This window comes from Rana temporaria, chromosome 4 (genome assembly GCF_905171775.1).
Source record: "Rana temporaria chromosome 4, aRanTem1.1, whole genome shotgun sequence".
In the NCBI taxonomy this organism is placed as follows: domain Eukaryota; kingdom Metazoa; phylum Chordata; class Amphibia; order Anura; family Ranidae; genus Rana; species Rana temporaria.
This window is the reverse complement of record NC_053492.1, coordinates 144,497,598-144,518,449: the sequence shown is the minus strand read 5'-3', so window position 1 is coordinate 144,518,449 and position 20,852 is coordinate 144,497,598. Positions and strand designations below refer to the sequence as shown.

General features: G+C 43.8%; 1 protein-coding gene across 13 annotated transcripts in view; it reads left to right on the top strand.

The window, feature by feature from the left end:
* Positions 1-20,852, top strand: part of DOCK10 (dedicator of cytokinesis 10) — a 433,376-nt gene that overhangs the window by 319,459 nt on the left and 93,065 nt on the right. For 12 of the 13 annotated variants that reach the window (XM_040349133.1, XM_040349129.1, XM_040349128.1 and 9 more), the window contains 6 exons: positions 7,306-7,417; positions 9,227-9,345; positions 13,044-13,158; positions 13,244-13,310; positions 13,726-13,773; positions 13,985-14,077. In XM_040349133.1, coding sequence (XP_040205067.1) covers positions 7,306-7,417; positions 9,227-9,345; positions 13,044-13,158; positions 13,244-13,310; positions 13,726-13,773; positions 13,985-14,077 — 554 coding nt within the window. The remainder of the gene's footprint in view (positions 1-7,305; positions 7,418-9,226; positions 9,346-13,043; positions 13,159-13,243; positions 13,311-13,725; positions 13,774-13,984; positions 14,078-20,852) is intronic. The other variant, XM_040349131.1, reaches the window with a different exon arrangement.

Sequence of the window (20,852 nt, the reverse complement as noted above, 5' to 3'; positions counted from 1 at the left end):
CCAGCATCTGAGCTGTTTTGCATGGTGGAAAGCAGAATGTGCTCACCCCGTCCCTATGACTACAGCCCTACGTGAAGATGCTCTCTTATCCCTCACAGGCATGGAGGCTAAGCCTAATGGGAACTGTAGTTCCCATTAGGCCGTGATGTAGCAAGAATGAATGCGCACCGCAAACCAGGAAGTCAGTGAGAATAACGATTCAGGAGTGACGGAGGTGAATAAAACCGCTCGATTTCAACAGGTATCAAATTAGTTATAATGCAAAACATTACTTTTTACTTTATCAGCTACTGTCAGACTTTAATTTAAGAGGAAAATACTTTTGTCTTTACAACCCCTTTAACATTGCACTTAGCTGGCTTAGAAGGGCAAATAGTGGGGGCTTTGTTATGGCCACACCCCTCACAATATAAAGGTGGACATAAGGGTTGAATTATTAAAACTGGAGAGTGCAAAATCTGGCCCAGCTCTGCATAGAAACCAATTGGCTTCCAGTTTTTTTTTTATCAACGCTTAATTGAACAAGCTGAAGTTAGAAGCTGATTGGCTACCATGCAAAGCTGCACCAGATAGTGTCAGTGTATTGAAAACTGTTGCAGGGAAAGGATAAGAAGAGATTATTTTATTTTGTGGTTACTTGAGGCTGGGTGTACACTATTGCGAAATCCATGTGGGTTTTTCCCGCATCCAATTCGTATGTCAGGAGTTGAGATTGTGACCGGCTCTTTATGAACCTTGTTCACACATCTCCGAAGAAACTCCGGTGCGAATCGCACAGAGGTCCTGTGCGTCCTTCTGGTCCGGACCTCTGCTGTGAGCCGCTCTGGAAAGGCAGTGTGAACCCAGGCTTAAGGTCAGATGTCGCTTTTAGCAACTCCCCCCCACATTTAAAAAAAAAAAATGTGCCGCAAGGTCTCCCTTTACAGAAAATAAGCTTTTATTTCAGGGGGTAGTATTTGAAGGTTGTTATTTATTTGATCTTCATTAAGAGTTAGCTGGCTGCAGTAATGCATCTGTTTTTACTCTTATTGTCTAGGACATTTTGGCCAGTTCTCCCTGATTAAAAAAAATGTCCTGTACTGCCCAGTTTTACGCTGCTGCGACATCAGCAGTCTTATTATTCTTGAAGTAAAGCATCACCCTGTACTCTTTTTCTCTAGTACATTTTGGCCAATTATTCCTCTTTAAAAACATCCTGCTGTCAATTTTACAGTACTATATTTGTGGTTTCTGAATTCCTAAATGAGAGTTTGATAGAACTTGGCCAGCTTAAGGACAGTTTTGCATCAGAGAGAACAGGGACAGCCTCACAAAACTACTTGCCAATTTTTAGCATTAGGTAGAAAAAGAAAAAATATGAAGGTGAACATATGGGTGGAGCTGCGAAGAGGTTTTCTGTTGGAGTTTTGTAAAAATGATATTAAAAGTTAAATTTTTTGCCTTAAAATAAAAAAGGTGTTATACTTACCTGCTCTGTGTTATATCATAGCATCAGTCCCTCACATCCTTTCTGGCAGTACCGATTCATTTTCCTCCGAGTGCCCCCTTAGCAAGCCAGATGCTAAGGGGGCACCTGTGTGAGCGCGCTCCTGATGCAGGCTGTGTGCATCCATAGACACACAGCATCAGTAAGCCACACCCCTGATGCCTCTTAAGTTTGACTGCCAGCTATGGCTCCCACTGCCCTCAGTTTCTCCTGTGAAAGCAGGAAGTGAAGAGAGCAGTGCTGCAGCAGGAACAGCACTGGACCGGTGAGAGGAGTCAGGTAAGTGTTTAATAATGTGTTGGAGGGGGTGAAGGAAAACACATCTGAAAGTGTACACAAATGCTGACAGGCAAAAAGAAGCGTTTACAACAGATGAGACCAAATGGGTCATACAAATCCTGCCTGTCAGCCTTTTTTCGTTTTTTATAGGTGCAATTTCGTTTTAAAATGGACCTGGTGACAAAATCATTTTCAGATCTCATCTTTGAAACCAAAATGTGGTGTATAACTCACATAGCCTCATCATGTGTGAATGTTCTAGCTGTCACACACATGATGGAAGAGCCTGATGCAATGAGCAAGGCCTCTCTTACACTTCTGTCTTGTAGTCTCTGGTACAGTGAAAGGAGGCATAAGGGCACAGAGTGGCACAACTTCCTGATCATTCTTCCCGCTGCTGATGCGGGTAGGTTGTCTATGCCAGTGTTTCTCAACTCCAGTCCTCGGGGCGCACCAACAGGTCATGTTTTCAGGATTTCCCTCAGATCAAACTGCTGTGGTAATTACTAAGGCAGTGAAACTGATAAAATCACCTGTGCACAATAATGGAAAGCCTGAAAACATGACCTGTTGGTGCGCCCCAAGGACTGGAGTTGAGAAACACTGGTCTATGCATCCACAGGATCAAACTAGACAGCAGATACGAGAACAGCAGGAACAACTGATGGCAGGTTGGTTCTTGACCGGAATTGGCTGGACAGCAGGCAGTGGGCCAGAAGGTGCTGGCTGGCAACAGGTAGTTGATCACAAGGCATTTAGCTGGCAGCAGGTAGAATATTGACAAGCATTTGGCAGGCAGCTGATATTTGAGCAGCAGGTAGATGATCAACAGGCACTGGCCAGGCAGGAGAAAGATGATCAGCAAGTACTGGCTGAGTAGCTGCCAGATGATAAACAGATTTAGGCAAGCTGGGGTTGGTAGCTGGCAGTCAAATTAGGTGTAAGCATATGACAGATTATTAGTCAGGATTCGGATCGTAGTTGACAACGGTAATGCAAATCAACAACAAGGAGTAGGCGGAGACGTATTCCAAGGACAGATGGAGTTCAGGAGTATTCAAAGGCAGACTTGGTCAATAGCAGGATATCAGACACAGGAACGGATTGCATGTTGTACAAGGAACGCTGTAGACCAAGCAACATTGATCCTGTGCAGCAGCTCAGTTTAAATAGTCCATTTGGTGCCAGCATAGGTGACAGATGTGCGCGTGCATGCAAAACCTTTGTGAACCTTTGCGTGTACATGTATGGCTAAGTGTACCTGCGTATACATATGCACACCAATGCACTCTTTCGTGCTTTTCTTGACAGGAACAAAAATCTAAACATCACCAGACTGAGAGTGATCATTACTAGGGAAGGTTAACTGAGTGGTTAAGCTTTTAACACATGTATTAACATGAACATGTACCCTTTACAGCAACTGCTTGCAATTCTGATCTTTAAAGAAAATGTCTGTATCACTCGTTGCCATGCTGAGACAGGAATGTAACAGAGCTGCTTACAGAGGCCAACTTCTTAAATTTTTAGTTAGAGCATTTGGAGATTCAGCTTATCGAGTTTACAAATTAGTTTTAAAGGAAAATCAGTGCTCATTACTTGCAAAGTCCAATATTTCATGGCAAACTCACTGGGCCTCATAGATGACTGTTAGCATTACTGGTTTCAATGGTAAGACAAGATATCAGAACTGCTGGGGTAGCCATCTTTTCTTGTCCCCTAAAAAAGTCTTAGGGTTGGGGTGACCTGGTGCGGTCGGTGTCACCCCCCCTCCCCTCTGTCGAGGCTGCCCAGCACCATGCATGGTCACAGGGCGCACCCCAAACCAGCCCCTGTAAATGATAGTATAGGGCGGTATAGTGGCAAGTAAGGTTAGTATAGAGTGGTATAGTAGCAGGTTTGGGTGGTATAGAGCAGGTTAAGGTGGTATAGGGCATGTTGGGGTGGTACAGGGTAGGTTGGGGTGGTAAAGAGCAAGTTAGGGTGGTATAGGGCAGGTTGGGGTGCTATGGGGCAAGTTAGGGTGGTACCGGGCAGGTTGGGGTGGTATAGGGCAATTTGGGGTGGTATCGGGCAACTTAGGGTGGTACAGGAAAACTAAGGTGGCACAGGGCAGGTTGGGGTGGTATAGGACAGTGCAGGTTAGGGTGGCATAGGGCAGATTGGGGTGGCATGAGAAAGGTTGGGGTTGTACAGGGCATGTTATGGTGGCATAGGGCAGGTTGGTGTGGTATAGGGCAAGTTATGGTGGCATAGGGCAGGTTGGGACCAGAGCATCATGGGGGGGATAGAGGTGCATGTGGGACCAGAGCATCATGGGGGTAGATAGAGGCGCATGGGGGGCCAGAGCATCATGGGGGGGATAGAGGCGCATGAGGGACCAGAGCATCATGGGGGGATAGAGGCGCATGGGGGACCAGAGCATCATGGGGGGATAGAGGCGCATGGGGGACCAGAGCATCATGTAATAAAGTAGAACGGCTAATGGCTAGTGAAGGGTGAGGGGGCTTGGGTGGCCAGCGGGATTGTCCGGCTGGGGGGGGGGCTAGTTTAACCGGCCGCCATGGAAGAGACCTGTCAAAGTGGGCCAGTCTGGACGAATTCCAGGGCAAAATTTTTGTCCCAGTCCAGCCCTGTATATTTCTCTTAGGAGGTGAAATGTTTTTTGTTTAGCCTCCAGACTTTTTAATTTAGGTAGGTTTGTTGTCTAACTGATTGGTATCTTATACATTAGTGCATTATTTCTTAGATGGCCTGTGCTATGTTAAATGTTACTTAGGCTGAACTATTTTCTTCTGTCTAATGTGTCACATTATATAGAAGCCTAGTATAGAAATAAGATTTAAATCTGACTATTTTAAGAAATTATGGGGAAACTGATAGTGCAAGGCTTCACTGCCTGTTTCCCTTGTGTGGATGGGGGCGCCAGACCTGCACCGATCGAGGGATCGGCATCGGGTGGGGGGATTCATTAGCGCGGGCGAGTAGGACAGATAAGTGTCCTTATTAAAAGTCAGCAGCTACAGTGTTAGTAGCTGCTGACTTTTAAGGAAAAAAAATTGCGGTGTGGAATCACGCTTCAAATGAAAATAGTATCAAAAATCAGACACATATATAAATATGGTTCTTCTACACTACAACATGGTGGAGGAAGAGAATTTGTATATGTGTGTGATTTTTGATACTATTTTCATTCAATATTTGACATTTATAAATATATTTTGTATTTTCTTAAAGTACAACTAAAGGAAAAACTTTTTTTTTTAGTTTTGGATAGGGTGAAGAGGTATCGGGACACCTACTAGGTTTTTATTTCTGTATGTCCCATTAGGGAGATTCCCCATTTCTTTTTGTCCTATTTACCATTATCATTGAAAGTGAAATTAAAAGAAAATCACACATTTTGGGTTGTCCCTAGAAGAGTAATAGAGTGAAAAATTCCAATGGGAATACTAGTTCTGGTGACCTGGGAGACCCCAAGGCATTCCCTTAATTTGCTGGGATTTCCTTTCACCTCCTATTTTGTCAATGGAACAGGAAGTGAAGGTAATTCTCCCCAATAGGACACAGACGGCAAAAAAAAAAAAAAAGCGACAGAGCTTTTTTTGAACCCTCCCTTACTCTATTTAAAATAAAATAAAAAACTTGTTGCTTATAGTTCTACTTTAGAGCAAATAGACTGCACACTTTACAAGTGGCTCCATAGCTTAGTAAATGAGGTAAAGTTTCACTTTACAAAGAATACCCAATCACAGCTCCTTCTGTTCCTAATCCCCATTTATGAAGGCATCACAAATGTAATCCAGTAATTTATAGCAGGAGGAAGTAGGGTAGGCATTTCAAACTCCTGATAGGCTTCTGTGAGGCTAGAAGAATAGAGTGTGCCTAGGCACTGTCACACACATGGATATGTTCTGCTGAATATAAAAAGTAATAATTAGTTAAAGGTTTTTCTTACTAATCTGCTTGATAAATGATATTGACTGTTATTAATGATTCAACTTGGTTTAAAGCCCAACTCCAGGGAAAATAAAAATCCTCCCTTGCAAGGCTTAAAGTGGAGGTTCGCCCTATAAAAAATTTCTAACACTATATCCAGCCCAGTTTTGCAAATAAAATGACACTGACCTTTTTTTTTTTTTCCTGTAGATATCGTTTAGCCATAGAATTCACCGCGGCTTCCGGGTAGGGAATCCCGCGGGAGTGGGCGTTCCTATTGACATGCCAATTGATTGACATGCTAAACGACGGCGCACACAGCACGTCACGACTTCCCGAAAGAATCTCTGGTCGGCTCGCTTCTATTCGGCGCCGGTGCGCAGGCGCCAAATAGAGCCGAGCCGACCCGAGCTTCCTTCGGGAAGTCGTGACGCGCTGTGTGCGCCGTCGTTTAGCATGTCAATCAATTGGAATGTCAATAGGAACGCCCACTCCCGCGGGATTCCCTACCAGGAAGCCGCGGTGAATTCTATGGCTAAACGATATCTACAGGGGAAAAAAAAAAAGGTCAGTGTCATTTTATTTGCAGAACTGGGCTGGATATAGTGTTAGAATTTTTTTATAGGGTGAACCTCCACTTTAAGTGCTCCTATAGTTGTAGGGGACCGGACCTATGCTGCAGTGGTGTACTGTTCCTAGGCATCCTCACATCCAGTCCAGGACTATGGACCACATCTTAATGATGTCAGTGGGTATCTGACTGCCTAGGCATAGGGGAGAAGAGACTGGAGGGAATGGTCTTACATCATATAGAAGCCTGTGGGAGTGAAGGATTGGGTAAATAAAACTGATTTGCTTGTTGCCCTAGACCGAAATGAACATTTAACCCTTGCAGTGTGGGAGCAGTCCCACTACAAGAGAGGGATATTAAGAGAGGTACTGTATGGACTCCAGAGAGAGAGATATCATTTTGGCCCTGTACAAATCATTAGTAAGACCTCATCTGCAATATGATCAACATGTACAAATATATAAGGGGTCCATATAGTGAACTTGGTGTTGAGTTATTCACTTTACGATCAACACAAAGGACAAGGGGGCACTCTTTACGTCTAGACTCTAGAGGAAATGTTTCTTCACACTAAAAGCTGTGAAAATGTGGAATAGACTCCTTCCAGAGGTGGTTCTAGTCAGCTCAGTAGATTGCTTTAAGAAAGGCCTGGATACTTTCCTAAATGTACATAACATAACTGGGTACTAACATTTATAGGTAAAGTTGATCTGGGGGAATATCCGATTGCCTCTTGGGGGATCAGGGAGGAATTTTTCCCCTTTAGCAAATTGGATCATGATCTGCTGGGGTTTTTCTCCTTCCTCTGGATCAACTGTGGGTATAGAATTGGGTATATGGGATTGTATGATATTATTATGATTTTTTTTTTTATGGTTGAACTATGTAACTATGTACAAGGGAGGATTTGTAGTTTCCCTGAAGTTCAGCTTGAAATATCAATTAACCTGTGATGCCCAGATTTGTATCAAAAATTAATGAGAGATTTCAAGGTGCTGAATAAATTATGTATGTTCTTTCCCATAAACAGGGCTCACGAGATGACCTAAGCAGTGCAACCGCCTCACAAAGTCAATCTGCCATTAAACATGCCACTTCTGCAGATACTTCATTTTCTAAAGATGTATTAAATTCCATAGCAGGTAATGTAGGAGCTTTGGTAACTAAAAAGAACTTCCTGAAAAGTATGCAGTCAATGCTTCAGAGAGTTATTTATGGGACAGTCAACTTATTTCATTCAGAGGAGACATACATCTTTCTACGACTTAACTAGCAAATTAAATTACATATCAGATTAAGTACTGGGATACTGCAATGCAATTATTTTCCTTATACAGCTAAATGAAAGTGATGAAACCTTGGTGCTTCTAGTAATAGCAGAATTCTGAGTCCCAGATGTAAAGTGAATGTTAATAACATTTGAAGGTATTGGTTCAACTGTATAGATCTTAGCTAGACTTTCCTTCGAGTGTATTTTGTAAAGGAGTCTTAAATTTGAATAGCCTATGTTCTGTTACAGTAAATTAGAAATTTAGATTAGCCTAAATTTGATAGTTGGCTTTAGGCACCAGTGCTTATATCAAAAATGTAATCAATTAAGCCGTTATACTCAGTCTTGGTGGCAAGAGAAGCTTTCCAATAGATGGTGCAAAGCCATAAGAATAATTCATACTAGGACAATCTTATAGATGAACAAATATGAAATATGACTGAAGCCTCTACACGTGTGAATGCTTTAAAAAGGTGACGATGTGCTCCTAAACAAAAGGGATCTTTTGTAACAATATTTGTATTATTCACTTGAGGTAATGACTATGGCAACTAATATAACTAATAACTAATATAGCATACAGATACTGCTGCACGCTGTATTTAAAAGAGAGGTCCACCCAAAAAATATAAGTAAAAGCCAGCGGCTTCACAGACTGCAGCTTCTGGATTTTAATAGGACACTTACCTGTCCTGGAGTCCAGCGATGTCGGCACCACAGCTGTTTCCATCAGCTGTTGAGTGCTGCTGCCGTCATTGCAGGTAAGGTAACCCGCCAGTGTAGCCTTATGACTTCACGCCAGGAACCACTCCTACTGGCCGTGTGGCAGGGGAAGGAGGGAGCCCCGCAGTGACGTCATGGGCTGGGGCGCAGGCTCCCGAAAGTGGGAACAAGATACTGTAGGTATCCTGTCCCCACTCCACCCGAAAGGTGCTAATTGTGGCAACAGAGGGGGAGAGGAGACAAATGAGCGGAAGTTCCACTTTTTGGGTTGAACTCCGCTTTAACTCCAATGTAAGGTGAATAAAAAACTGTCCAGTTTTCCATTCACTGTGTTTTGGGGTTGAATACAGTGTGTGGCAGTATCTGCAGGCTATATTACATTTTGGATTGAGATGTTCTCTATTTCTGCCAGCACCTGAACAGAGTGTAAACCTGGGAGACTGACACTGCAGGCATGGAGCGGTGCTGATCTGTTATGGTATTAATGGAAAAAAATAGTCATGCTAGCTGTCAGGGATGGGAGAAATATGCATGCTGACATTGTGATAATCAGTTTGAGGGTTCAAGTCCTCGCCACCCCATCAAGAAAAGAGAAGACTTTTTTGGTTGGTTATGCAGAAAATAAATTGTGATCATTTACTTAAAGTTGTTCTTTAGTAAATGCTTGGGGTCAACAACCAACAACAAATGTTAAAAATACCTTGGATAAACACAAATCTTTTCTAATGCAAAGTTAAAATTAGCAAGCAGATTGTTTTTATCTGCTGTCATTTGGAGTGTGTGCATTGACCTGTATCTGGTGACTTACTTATTTCATATGCAAATCAAATGTATCACTGTACCATATTTTTCACCTGCATATGTGTGTTGATTTTCCCATCTGTACTCCTGTGACTTTCTCATTTGTGCAGTTTCTATGTCTGTGCTGTCCTCTCATTTCATCACTTTGCTCCTGCAGCCTTCTCATCCATTGCCATCACTGCAGGAAACAATGCAGACTCCCGTGCATCATTGGCCAGTTTGGAATCTATCCCAAGTACCAATGAGAAAAGTGAGAAGACTGACAACTGTGAAAAGGTATGACTGGTGTCTCAGAGTGCACTGACCTATGTATACAAGTGTGTAATACTTTTCCTATTTTACACCCACCCATTATTAACCACAGAGCCATAAAACACAATGCTTTAGAAATATGCTTTCCATGTTCCCTTGTGTTTAAGGGTCCATGCACACTGGCTTAAAAAATTGCTGCTTCTACAAGAGTTTTGGGCCAGATTCTCGTAGATATCCGGCGGCGTAACGTATCTCCTTTATGTTACTCCGCCGCAAGTTTAACGCGCAAGTGCCTGATTCCCAAACCACTTACCTGTAAACTTGCGGCGGCGTAGCGTAAAGTCCACCCGCGCAAGCACTCCTAATTCAAATGATCCTGGTAGGGGGCGTGGATCATTTAAATTAGGCGCGCTCCCGCGCCGATCGTACTGCGCATGCTCCGTCGGGTAAATTACCCGACGTGCATTGCGCTAAATGACGTCGCACGGACGTCATTTGTTTTGACGGTAACGTAAATGGCGTCCAGCGCCATTCACAGACGACTTACGCAAACAAAGTTAAATTTTCAAATTGCGATGCGGGAACGACGGCCATACTTAACATTGAGTACGCCACCTAGGGGGCATGTTTATCTTTACGCCGCGTATCCCTTACGGAAACGACGGGCAAACGTACGTTCGTGAATCGGCGTGACTAGTCATTTGCATATTCTACGCTGACCGCAAAGGAAACGCCACCTAGCGGTCAGCGTAGATATTGCAGCCTAAGATACAACGGCGCTGGCCGTCGTATCTTAGGCATGTTTAAGTGTATCTCAGTTTGAGAATACACTTAAACATACAACGGCCTTAGATTCGGACTTACGTCGGCGTATCTGCTGATACGCCGGCGTAATTCTTTGAGAATATGGCCCTCTGTGTTTTTCCTGTAAAAGCAGCTCAATGTTATCCTATGTGTCCATGCACATTAGGATGATTAGAGGTATATTTTAAGTTTAGCGTTTAAGGGCAGAAAAACACTTCTGGTTTGTGTTTTTGATTGGAGCTTTCTGGCAGAAAAAATGCTAAACACTGCTAAATGTACAAAAACACTCCATATGAGGGAACTGTTTTTTTTAAACCAATGTGCATGGAGCCTTAACTAGTTTTAACAGCTACTAATATTTCTTGTAAAAAAGAAATGGCAATCAGGAAGGACTTTTTTCATGCTGGAGCAAGTTGGATCACACTTTATTAGGATTTTTACCTTTCATCTGGACCAGTTGCATGTTTAAAACAAAACTCCACCTCCACCAAAGAATTATGAAAAAAAAAAAAACCTCCACCTAAAACATTTTGTTTTGTTTTGACCTAGTAGGGAAGAAGTAGAACTGTTACCTCTTGTGTGATCACCATTATAGGAAGTGAGCAAAATCTCAGTCTGCATTGCATTAAGGCAGCCAATTACAATGAATGTGCTGCCAGCACACCAAAACAACCAAAAAATCATACATGCACCTTTTTTTCAACCTAGTGCACCACAACGCACTATAGTCTGTTACTGTGCATTGCAGTTGAATAACCAATCAGTTAATATACATGCATGCTTTTAGAAGGTCAAACACATCACGATGCTTGCATATATGTATCCTGTATGTAAATTATTACGATAGAGATTTATTAAATTCAGCTATTGGACTCAAACTAAAATGACAAGTGATTTAAGGCCATTAAACAAAGCTGTGTTTTCATGCCTTCTGCAGCATATTATACTGTAGCCAAGATGACATGGGAGTAAAATGTCCTACGTAATAATCTGATAATGAACCATAACCTTGCAAAATTACAAAAAGCAGTAGAAAAGCAGAACAATTTGTAGATTTAGTACAGCAATAGATGGTACTTCTCTTTTTATTCTGCTTACGCCTCTAAAACAATATGTAGGACATGTGCCATCGGGCTAAAGTGCTAGAACCCAGACACATGTATTTATTTGCACTGGGCATATGTCAGTTAAAATGTGGTTTCTTGTTATTGGCATTTCAACTTAAACTCTGACTTTTAGAAGAAACCTATGCACTTATGCCCTGTACACATGATCGGTTCGTCTGATGAAAACAAACCGATGGATTTTTTCATCAGATATCCGATTAAGCTGACTTTTATCAGTCTTGCCTACACACCATTGGTTAAAAATCTGATCGTGTCCAACGCGGTGACGTAAAACACAACGACATGCAGAGAAAATTAAGTTCAATGCTTCCGAGCATGCGTCGACTTGATTCTGAGCATGCGTGGATTTTTGACCGATGGATTTCCCCACAGACGATCGTTTTTTTAACCATACGAACAATTTAAAACAGGTTCTATTTTTTTTTCACAGATGGGAAAAAAAATGATGGGGCCCACACACGATCGGTTCGTCCAATGAAAACGGTCCATCGGTCCGTTTTCATCAGACGAACCGATCGTGTGTACAGGGCATAAGAAGTATAAGGGCTTCCGAATGCCCAGCGAATTAAATTCAAATTACTAACAACAACATACAAAGTAATTCACAACTCTGCCATGAGCTACATCACCAATCTTGTCAGCAAACATCACCCAAAATGTCCTCTATGCTTCTCTCAAGACCTCCTGCTCTTTAGCTCTCTTGTCTCCTCCTCTAATGCTCATCTCCAAGACTTTTCCAGTGCCTCTGGAACTTTCTGCCTCAATTTGTTCAGCTATCTCCTACTCTGGCCACCTTTAGGCATTCCCTGAAAACTAAAGTCTTCAGCCTATGATGCCTCCAACTATGTAACAACCAAACCTTTAACTCTACGATCAGCTCATCCCCCACAGTTATTATCTTTTATACCACTCGACCCTCTTTTAGATTGTAAGCTCTTATGAGCAGGGCCCTCTTAACCCTCTTGTATTTTATTGTATTGTAACTGTACTGTCTCCCTTTAGATTGTAAAACACTACACAAGCTGTTGCCACTATTTAAATCTTGTATACTAATAATAATAATAAGACTGAACAATCAGATTGTAACAGGTGGCAAGTCTTATGCCGCATACACACCATCACTTTATGTGATGAAAAAAAAAAACGACATTTTCTGTGAAGTAAAAAACGACGTTTTTGAAACTTCAGTTTTCAAAGACGAAGTTGCCTACACACCATCGTTTTTCTCACAATGTTCTAGCAAAGCGAGGTTACGTTCACCACGTTTTTCCATTGAAGCTAGCTTCATAACTAGCTTCTGGGCATGCGCGGGTGTAAAAACGTAATTTTAAACTACGTTTTTTGCTACACACAGTCAATTTCTGTGAAGTAAAAAACGACGTTTTGAAAAACGACACATAAAATTGAAGCATGCTTCAATATTTTTTTGTTGTTTTTCAGAAGACATAAAACAACGTTTTCCCCCACACACGGTCATTTAAAGTGACGTTTTTAAAAACGTCGTTTTTTTTCATCACATAAAGTGATGGTCTGTACGCGGCATTACACTTGTTAATCTTGCTGGCACCATTCAGAGCTGGCAGATTTCCGGCCCAGGGCTGTACATGCCATTTTAATGTGTGTTGATTAGACTATAACAGACCATGCTAATTGCTTTGCTGAGGAAATTACATTGTATTATTTTTATATAAATAAATTAATGTTCCCTGTTTTTTCCCCTATTCTGTGAAAAACTGATGGCAGAATTATCACAAATATTGGTAACGTGAAGTCTCTTTTTTAATTGCACAGATTGTAAGACCATTGTCTCTAATCGGATCATCACTTCGATTTGACAAGCTTGACCACTCTGAAACCAAATGTCTGTTGATGTGTTTCCTACATATTATGAAAATGATATCAGAAGGTAATCAATAAAGTCTGTTGTCAGAAGCTGACATGTGCAATGTCATGTGTTCTGGTTGAGTAATAGCTGTACTTTCTGTTTTCAGACACATTGGTCTCATACTGGCAGCGAGCTCCAAACACTGAGATCTATGACTTTTTTAGTATTCTGGAGTAAGTATAATTGGAGTTTATCTTATTCATTTAACAATATGTTTTATGAAATAACACGAAAAAGAACATAGTCCACAAGCACATCGTTGATGCATGAGCATTTAATACTACATGGTAGATTTTACTGTCCAATGACATCATTTATAAATATGAAGATTTGTTTGACATTTTACCATAGAATTAAATTTTCACCCACTGGATGCTTTTGAAGGATGATTTAATATAATATTCTATTTTGAATTCCCTCTGATCATTAAAAATGTTCGTTCTGCTCATAGGGAGCTTAACCTGTATTGGCTGTCAAGATAAACACACAAATCAGCACAATTTCTGGTAGTGATATGACTGATATGATATTCCAAGTAGGCAAACAACTGGGCAAAATCAAATTTTATTTAGAATTTTTCTTTTTCAGGGTATGCCTCCAAAACTTCAAATACTTGGGAAAAAGAAATATAATACGGTAGGAATTCTAGTATCTAGCACCAATGTTGACGCGAAATGTAAAAAGCTAAATAATACAACAGATTTTTGTCTTGCACATGATTGGATAATTGGAGCGAACATTTACCTTATTTACTAAGCTCAGTAAACATTTTCCTTGCCAAGTGAACAATCTCTACCCCTTTTAGTATGTAGCTTATAGCCTCCTAAATCCATGTTTATCCACGCAGGAAAATTACTGCTGCTGTTAAACTTTCCCAAACAACTCTGAGCAATGGGACACTAAAGGTCTCCTCTTCCCAGGCTGGTCTCCTGCCACAGTGGTATGTATATAATTTTTCATAGTTATTAACATTTTGTTTGATATACAGTATGTAAAGGTACACTCCAGTAATACTTGAATGTTGCATTTAGTATGATTCTCTATAGTCCCAATTTTTTAGAGGAATTTGTGTTAAAAAAAGCAGAGCCAAATTTGTCAGCGGTCAAGAAACTCCTCCAGAAGCTAAAGGCCTCATATGCCATGTTGTACCCTGCAAGGCTTTGCATTTCAATTGGAGGGCAGGCCCATTTCTATGAAAATGCAGCGGAGGCCTTCGTGTGGCTGGATCACAATGAACATGCTTTTTGTCCGCATGGAAGATTGTCAGAGGGTGATGCATGAGGTGCTGTAACCCCTGAGACACCATTTATGTGAACTTGTACACGTTCATTATTGATCCCAGTTTAGGAGTGTATATGGGAACATCCAAATACCTTGTTGTTTAGTTTGTTACTTTTACCTATATGCCTTTGGGAGTGTTGGAAGGCAGAGGAAGTCCATGCTTATTCTGCAAGTATTGCACTGGATCTTTCCTCACTGCCCCCTTGTTCTTTTAAGTGCGCAGTTGAGTTGCTCCCCCAGGTTAAATCTGTTCTGTGCCACTATTCCAGAGCATTGTTCACCACTGGTAATAGTCTATGGGAAACACCTGATGAGCATTTGATACAGCATCATGATCTACAGTGGCTTATCTACCTCTTGGGAAGTAAAAAGCTCCCCTTATGCATGGCTAAAGGGGTTCCTGTGCTCCTGCTGTGCTTCTTTGCATACATTTTCATTATCATCATGATTACAAAATCACAGGCTGCATGATCCTTTAAGCCCTGGTTCACATTGGTAAGATTTGACATGTGATTTGACATGTCAAATCGGCAGCATTTGCCGGCAATTGACATCAATGGCACCATCCTAATCGGTGCAACGCTGCATGTGCGGCGCTGAACCGATTTCAAAAAGTTGTTTCTTGACATTGACATCTGTGCATTGAAATCGTGTCCGAAATCGGGACTGACAAGTGGGAGTGAAATCTTGTGAGTTCAGCTGAACTCGCACAGCTTCATTCCCGCGGCCCAATGTGAACTTGGGCTTAAACGGACAATGGTATCTATGGCCCTGCGCAAACACCTGCCTGCTAGGAGTTAAATTGCTCTATTGACACAGAAGGGAGATATGTACTCTTGTTTTGCAGGTTATATACTCTAAAATTTATTTTGACGTTTATTTAAATACCACCCCCATAGCACAGTCGTGTTCTATGTGAATTACCAGTTGCGCCACCCTGATGTGCCCGTACTTAATATGGGAGACTTTAATTGCTATATTGACCCAACACTAGATAAACACTCCCCTGTTCCTACGGGCCTGGGTAGATTGCGAGATTGGCTGAGTTGATCCATGGCGCAATATGCATCCAGGAGAAACTGTTTTTATGTTTTTCTAAAACACATTTATCAATATCAAGGATTGACCTCTATCTTTGTTCCCCACAAGCTGCCTGCTCCGTTACTGACATTGCGTATATGCCCTTTGGGGAATATCAGATCATTCTCCCTTAAAGGGGCTGTAAAGGTAATTTTTTGTTTCCCTTTACCTTAGTGCAGTCCTCCTTCACTTACCTCATGCTTCGATTTTTGCTTTTAAATGTCCTTATTTCTTCTGAAAAAAACTCACTTTCCATGCATAAAGCTTTTGACAGTATTTAGTGGAACTACTTGTGGGCCATAATGCGCAAGTTTGAGTTTGGTCAGGGTTTTATCTCCTGGGTTCAACTATTATATCAAGCCCCTAAAGCGGTTATTAGGGAGGCGACCAGAATGTCCTCCTGATTTGACCTATATAGGGGTACTAGGCAGGGCTACCCCCTGTCTCCACTCCTATTTGCTATCGCAATAGAGCCTATGGCGGAGCTTATTAGATCAAATATAAGTGGCTTTCGAAATTGCTTTCTTCGTGAAAAATGTTTATTATATGCGGATGACATTATGCTGCTGTTATGTGAGACACCTGCCTCTCCCTTTAAGAGGCCATGGCAGTAATTACCAAATTTGTATTCTACTCTGCATTGGTATAAATCCTCTCTTATGCCATGAGAAGGTGTGCCAGGCTCTCTCTCTTTAGTAGTGGCCAATATAGCCATCTCTGCTTCTTTTAAATATTTATGCATTCAGATAACCAACTGCCCTTTGGATTATATCCACCTTAACCTAGCACGTATTCCTTCTAAATTTCGGAATAAGGTTAAGGTGTGGCCTAGGCTTAAGATGTCCTTTGTAGGATGGACCAATCTTGCAAAGATGATCCTTATGCCCCAAATATTGTAACTAGGGTTGTCCCGATACCACTTTTTTAGGACTGAGTACAAGTACCGATACTTTTTTTCAAGTAGTCGCCGATACCAAATACCGATACTTTTTTTTAAATGTGTCCCCAAATGCAGCCATGTTCCCCCACAAATGCAGCCATGTCCCCCCACAAATGCAGCCATGTCCCCCCACAAATGCAGCCATGTCCCCCCCATATCCAGCCATGTCCCCCCCCATATCCAGCCATGTCCCCCCATATGCAGCCATGTCCCCCCCCATTATCCAGCCATGTCTCCCCCCATATCCAGCCATGTCTCCCCCCCCATATCCAGCCATGTCTCCCCCCCATATCCAGCCATGTCTCCCCCCATCCAGCCATGTCTCCCCCCCATCCAGCCATGTCTCCCCCCCATCCAGCCATGTCTCCCCCCCATCCAGCCATGTCTCCCCCCCCATCCAGCCATGTCCCCCCCCCCATCCAGCCATGTCTTCCCCCCATCCAGTGACGTCTTCCCCCCATCCAGTCACGTCTTCCCCCCATCCAGCCATGTCTCCCCCCCATCCAGCCATGTCTCCCCCCATCCAGCCAGGTCTCCCCCCCATCCAGCCAGGTCTCACCCCCATCCAGCCATGTGTCTCCCCCCCATACAGCCATGTGTCTCCCCCCCATCCAGCCATGTGTCTCCCCCCCATCCAGCCATGTGTCTCCCCCCCATCCAGCCATGTGTCTCCCCCCCCCATCCAGCCATGTGTCTCCCCCCCCATCCAGCCATGTGTCTCCCCCCCATCCAGCCATGTGTCTCCCCCCCCCATCCAGCCATGTGTCTCCCCCCCCATCCAGCCATGTGTCTCCCCCCCATCCAGCCATGTGTCTCCCCCATCCAGCCATGTCTCCCCCCCATCCAGCCAGGTCTCACCCATACAGCCATGTGTCTCCCCCCCATGCAGCCATGTGTCTCCCCCCCATACAGCCATGTGTCCCCCCCCCATACAGCCATGTGTCTCCCCCCCATACAGCCATGTGTCTCCCCCCCATCCAGCCATGTGTCTCCCCCCCATCCAGCCATGTGTCTCCCCCCCCATCCAGCCATGTGTCTCCCCCCCATCCAGCCATGTGTCTCCCCCCCATCCAGCCATGTGTCTCCCCCCCCCCATCCAGCCATGTGTCTCCCCCCCATACAGCCATGTGTCTCCCCCCCATACAGCCATGTGTCTCCCCCCCATACAGCCATGTGTCTCCCCCCCATACAGCCATGTGTCTCCCCCCCATACAGCCATGTGTCTCCCCCCCATATGCAGCCATGGCCCGCTTACCTGCTACCGCCGACTGTGTACAGTACTACGGCCAGCCAGGAACATTACAGCTTTGAATGAATGAATGAATGAATGAAAAACTTATAAAGCGCGGCGCATGCGAACGGAATCGCTTCTGGGCGCTAGTTGTTCGTGTCTCATGACATCAAAAGAGCAGAGTTTTGATCTGTCTTCTGAAAGTCAGGTGGTTTTCCTCCAACCGAATGCTGGTTGGTAAAGCGTTCCATAGTCTAGGACCCTGAAAAGCAAACCTTCTTTCTCCTTTGGACTTGTATTTGGTTTTTGGTACCCTGACCAGATTTTGGTCGGTGGATCGCAGAACGCGATTCGAATTGTGAGGTTCTATCTTGTCGCAAAGATATTGCGGAGCCTTCCCATGGATGCACTTATGTGTCAGGCAGAGTGCTTTAAATGCAATTCTGTCTTTTACTGGCAGCCAGTGAAGGGTTCTCAACGAAGGTGAGATTGATTCCCATTTTTTTTTCCCAGTCACCAGTCTGGCGGCCGTATTCTGAACGACTTGCAGACGGGAGATTTGGTACTTTGGGAGTCCGAGGTACAGGGCGTTAGCATAGTCCAGTCTGGAATTCACGATTGTTCCCACCACGACTGCTACGTCTTCTTTGGGGATAAATGGAATAAGTCTGCGTAGTAGGCGCAACAGATGGTGCGCTCCGCTGACTACTGACCCTATTTGTGCGTCCATTGTCATGAAGGTGTCGAAGATGACCCCGAGACTTTTGACTTTGGAGCTAGGGGTGATGATTTGGCCCAGAATGGGCGGGGGTGTCCAGGTAGTTGCCAGTTGACTCTTTCGGCTGGCGTGAAACATGAGAAGTTCTGTTTTTGAACTGTTGAGTTTAAGATAACTCTTTGTCATCCAGTTTTCTATCAAAGAGAGACATTTGAATAGCTTTGTAATTAATGGCGCCGCGCTGCGTGTATAGACACTCCCCCTCGCTCGGGATTGGACAGTTCACCCGAGCAAGGGGGAGTGTCTATGTGCGGCGCAAATCATTACAGCTATTCAAAGCTGTAATGTTCCCGCCCGTATTACACAGTCGGCGGTAGCGGGGATGCGGCGTAACTGCGGCGGATCGCGACGGCAAATTGCGGCTCCGGTGGCGGCGCGCGGCGGCGGCGGGGGGGGGTTAAGTATTCTATTTGTGTATCGGGGCGGGGTATCGGCGTCTGAGTACCGCCGAAAAAACTCGGAATCGGTCCCGATACCGATACTAGTATCGGTATCGGGACAACCCTAATTGTAACTATTTCATAACTACCCTGTGGTCATCCCTTTGAAGATGTTCCGCATTATTAATTCGATCTTTAGCACCCTCCTTTGGCAGTCCAAAAACACCAGGGTGAAATTGGAACAATTTCAGCGGCCCAAGGATGTTGGAGGGCTTGCGCTGCCCAACCCTTGTCTATATTATTTAGAATCACAAATTCAACATATAGCACGATTCATGTGTCCTGTTACGGAGGCAGGGAAGGCATACACAGTGAGCTCAGTGGAGATAGCAATTGGTCTAGAGGCGCTGGATTTCGGAGATTCGAATAAACTTTTCCCCACATGCGCCCGTATGCAAAAAAACTGGAACAAGGTCAGGCAGTTGCAACAGGTCACAGTATTTACGAGGTTTAGTTCTATCTGGGATAACACTCGCTATTCAGGGATATCTTTATTACAGTATGGTGCAAGGTGGAAACGCTACGGGATCACACATTTACACCATATTCTCTCCAACTGGGTGCTATGCTCTTTCTCTGAACTACGAGACATGTCCCTAACTGGATGCAGGTTTATTATATACAGCTCATTCACACGGTGAAAACGCAGAGGGGAGTAGATCTCTAAAATCGCCCACTCCAGTGTTTATTTACATGCATGAGGTGGTTACTTATAAGATATTTATATCTAACTGCTATTCTATGTTACTGAATAGCTTCTATGGGACCACCCTATTAGTGTGACCTCTCGCAGGAAAAGAGATGTTGGGGCCTTCGAGGAAAAGGAATGGGAGGAGACCCTTCTGGCAGTCCAACAGTGCTCTCTGAACGTAGCTCAACGCCTCTCTCAACTGTATCTGCTCCTTAGGATGTATTACACACCCGCTATATTGTACCATATGGAAAGGAGGGAAAGCTCTGCCTGCACAAGGTGCAGCAGAGATCACAATGATTTAATTCACCATATGTGGCATTTCCCAAAGTTACATCTGTATTGGAAGGGAGGTATAACTACATTAACCGCTTTCTGACCAGCCGCTGTCGTTCTATGGCAGCAGGTCAGCTCTCCTGTGCAAATCACTGTAGCCGTACAGTGACCCGCGCCAGCAGCACAGTGCGGTAGCGGGCCCGCCAGTCGTGTGGACTCGATTTCCGCCAATGACCCCGCCTAGTACAAAGGCAGAACGAGGAACTGCCTTTGTAAACAAGGCGATTCCCCTTTGTGATAGGTGAAGCCTCGTACACATGACCGAGAAACTCGACGGGCGAAACACATAGTTTTCCTCGTCGAGTTCCTTGTTAGGCTGTCGAGGAACTCGACAAGGCAAGTTTCTCCATTCCCGTTGAGGAAAAAGAAGACATGCTCTCTTTTTGGCTCAACGGGATCCTCGACAGTTTCCTCGTCGAAAAATGTACACACGACCGGTTTCCTCTGCAATAAAAAAAAAAACAGCAAGTTTCTGTGGGCCAGATCCTCAAAAGGGATACGCCGGCGTATCTACTGATACGCCGTCGTATCCCTGTTTCTATCTTTGGAACTGATCCACAGAATCAGTTTCCAAAAGATAGGCAGAAGATCCGACATGTGTAAGGGACTTACACTGCCGGATCTTAGGATGCAATACCGCATCCGCCGCTGGGGGCATTTCGAGTCGAAATGCCGCTTCGGGTATGCAAATTAGCACTTACGGAGATCCACGAAGCTTTTCAGCTTCGTTTTTTCTCCGTAAGTATTAAGTTGCATGTGTAAAATTAGGGCTGCTTTTACAAAGTGTAAACTGTTTACACCTTGTAAAAGTAGACCCTTCTTACCCGCGACGCTGTTATTTTTTTATTTTTTTTTTCCCGCCGTATCTTTTTTTTTTCCCGACGCAACTTTTTTGACCCGGCGCGATTTCCGAAGCTCGGCGTAACGTAATTTCGCGC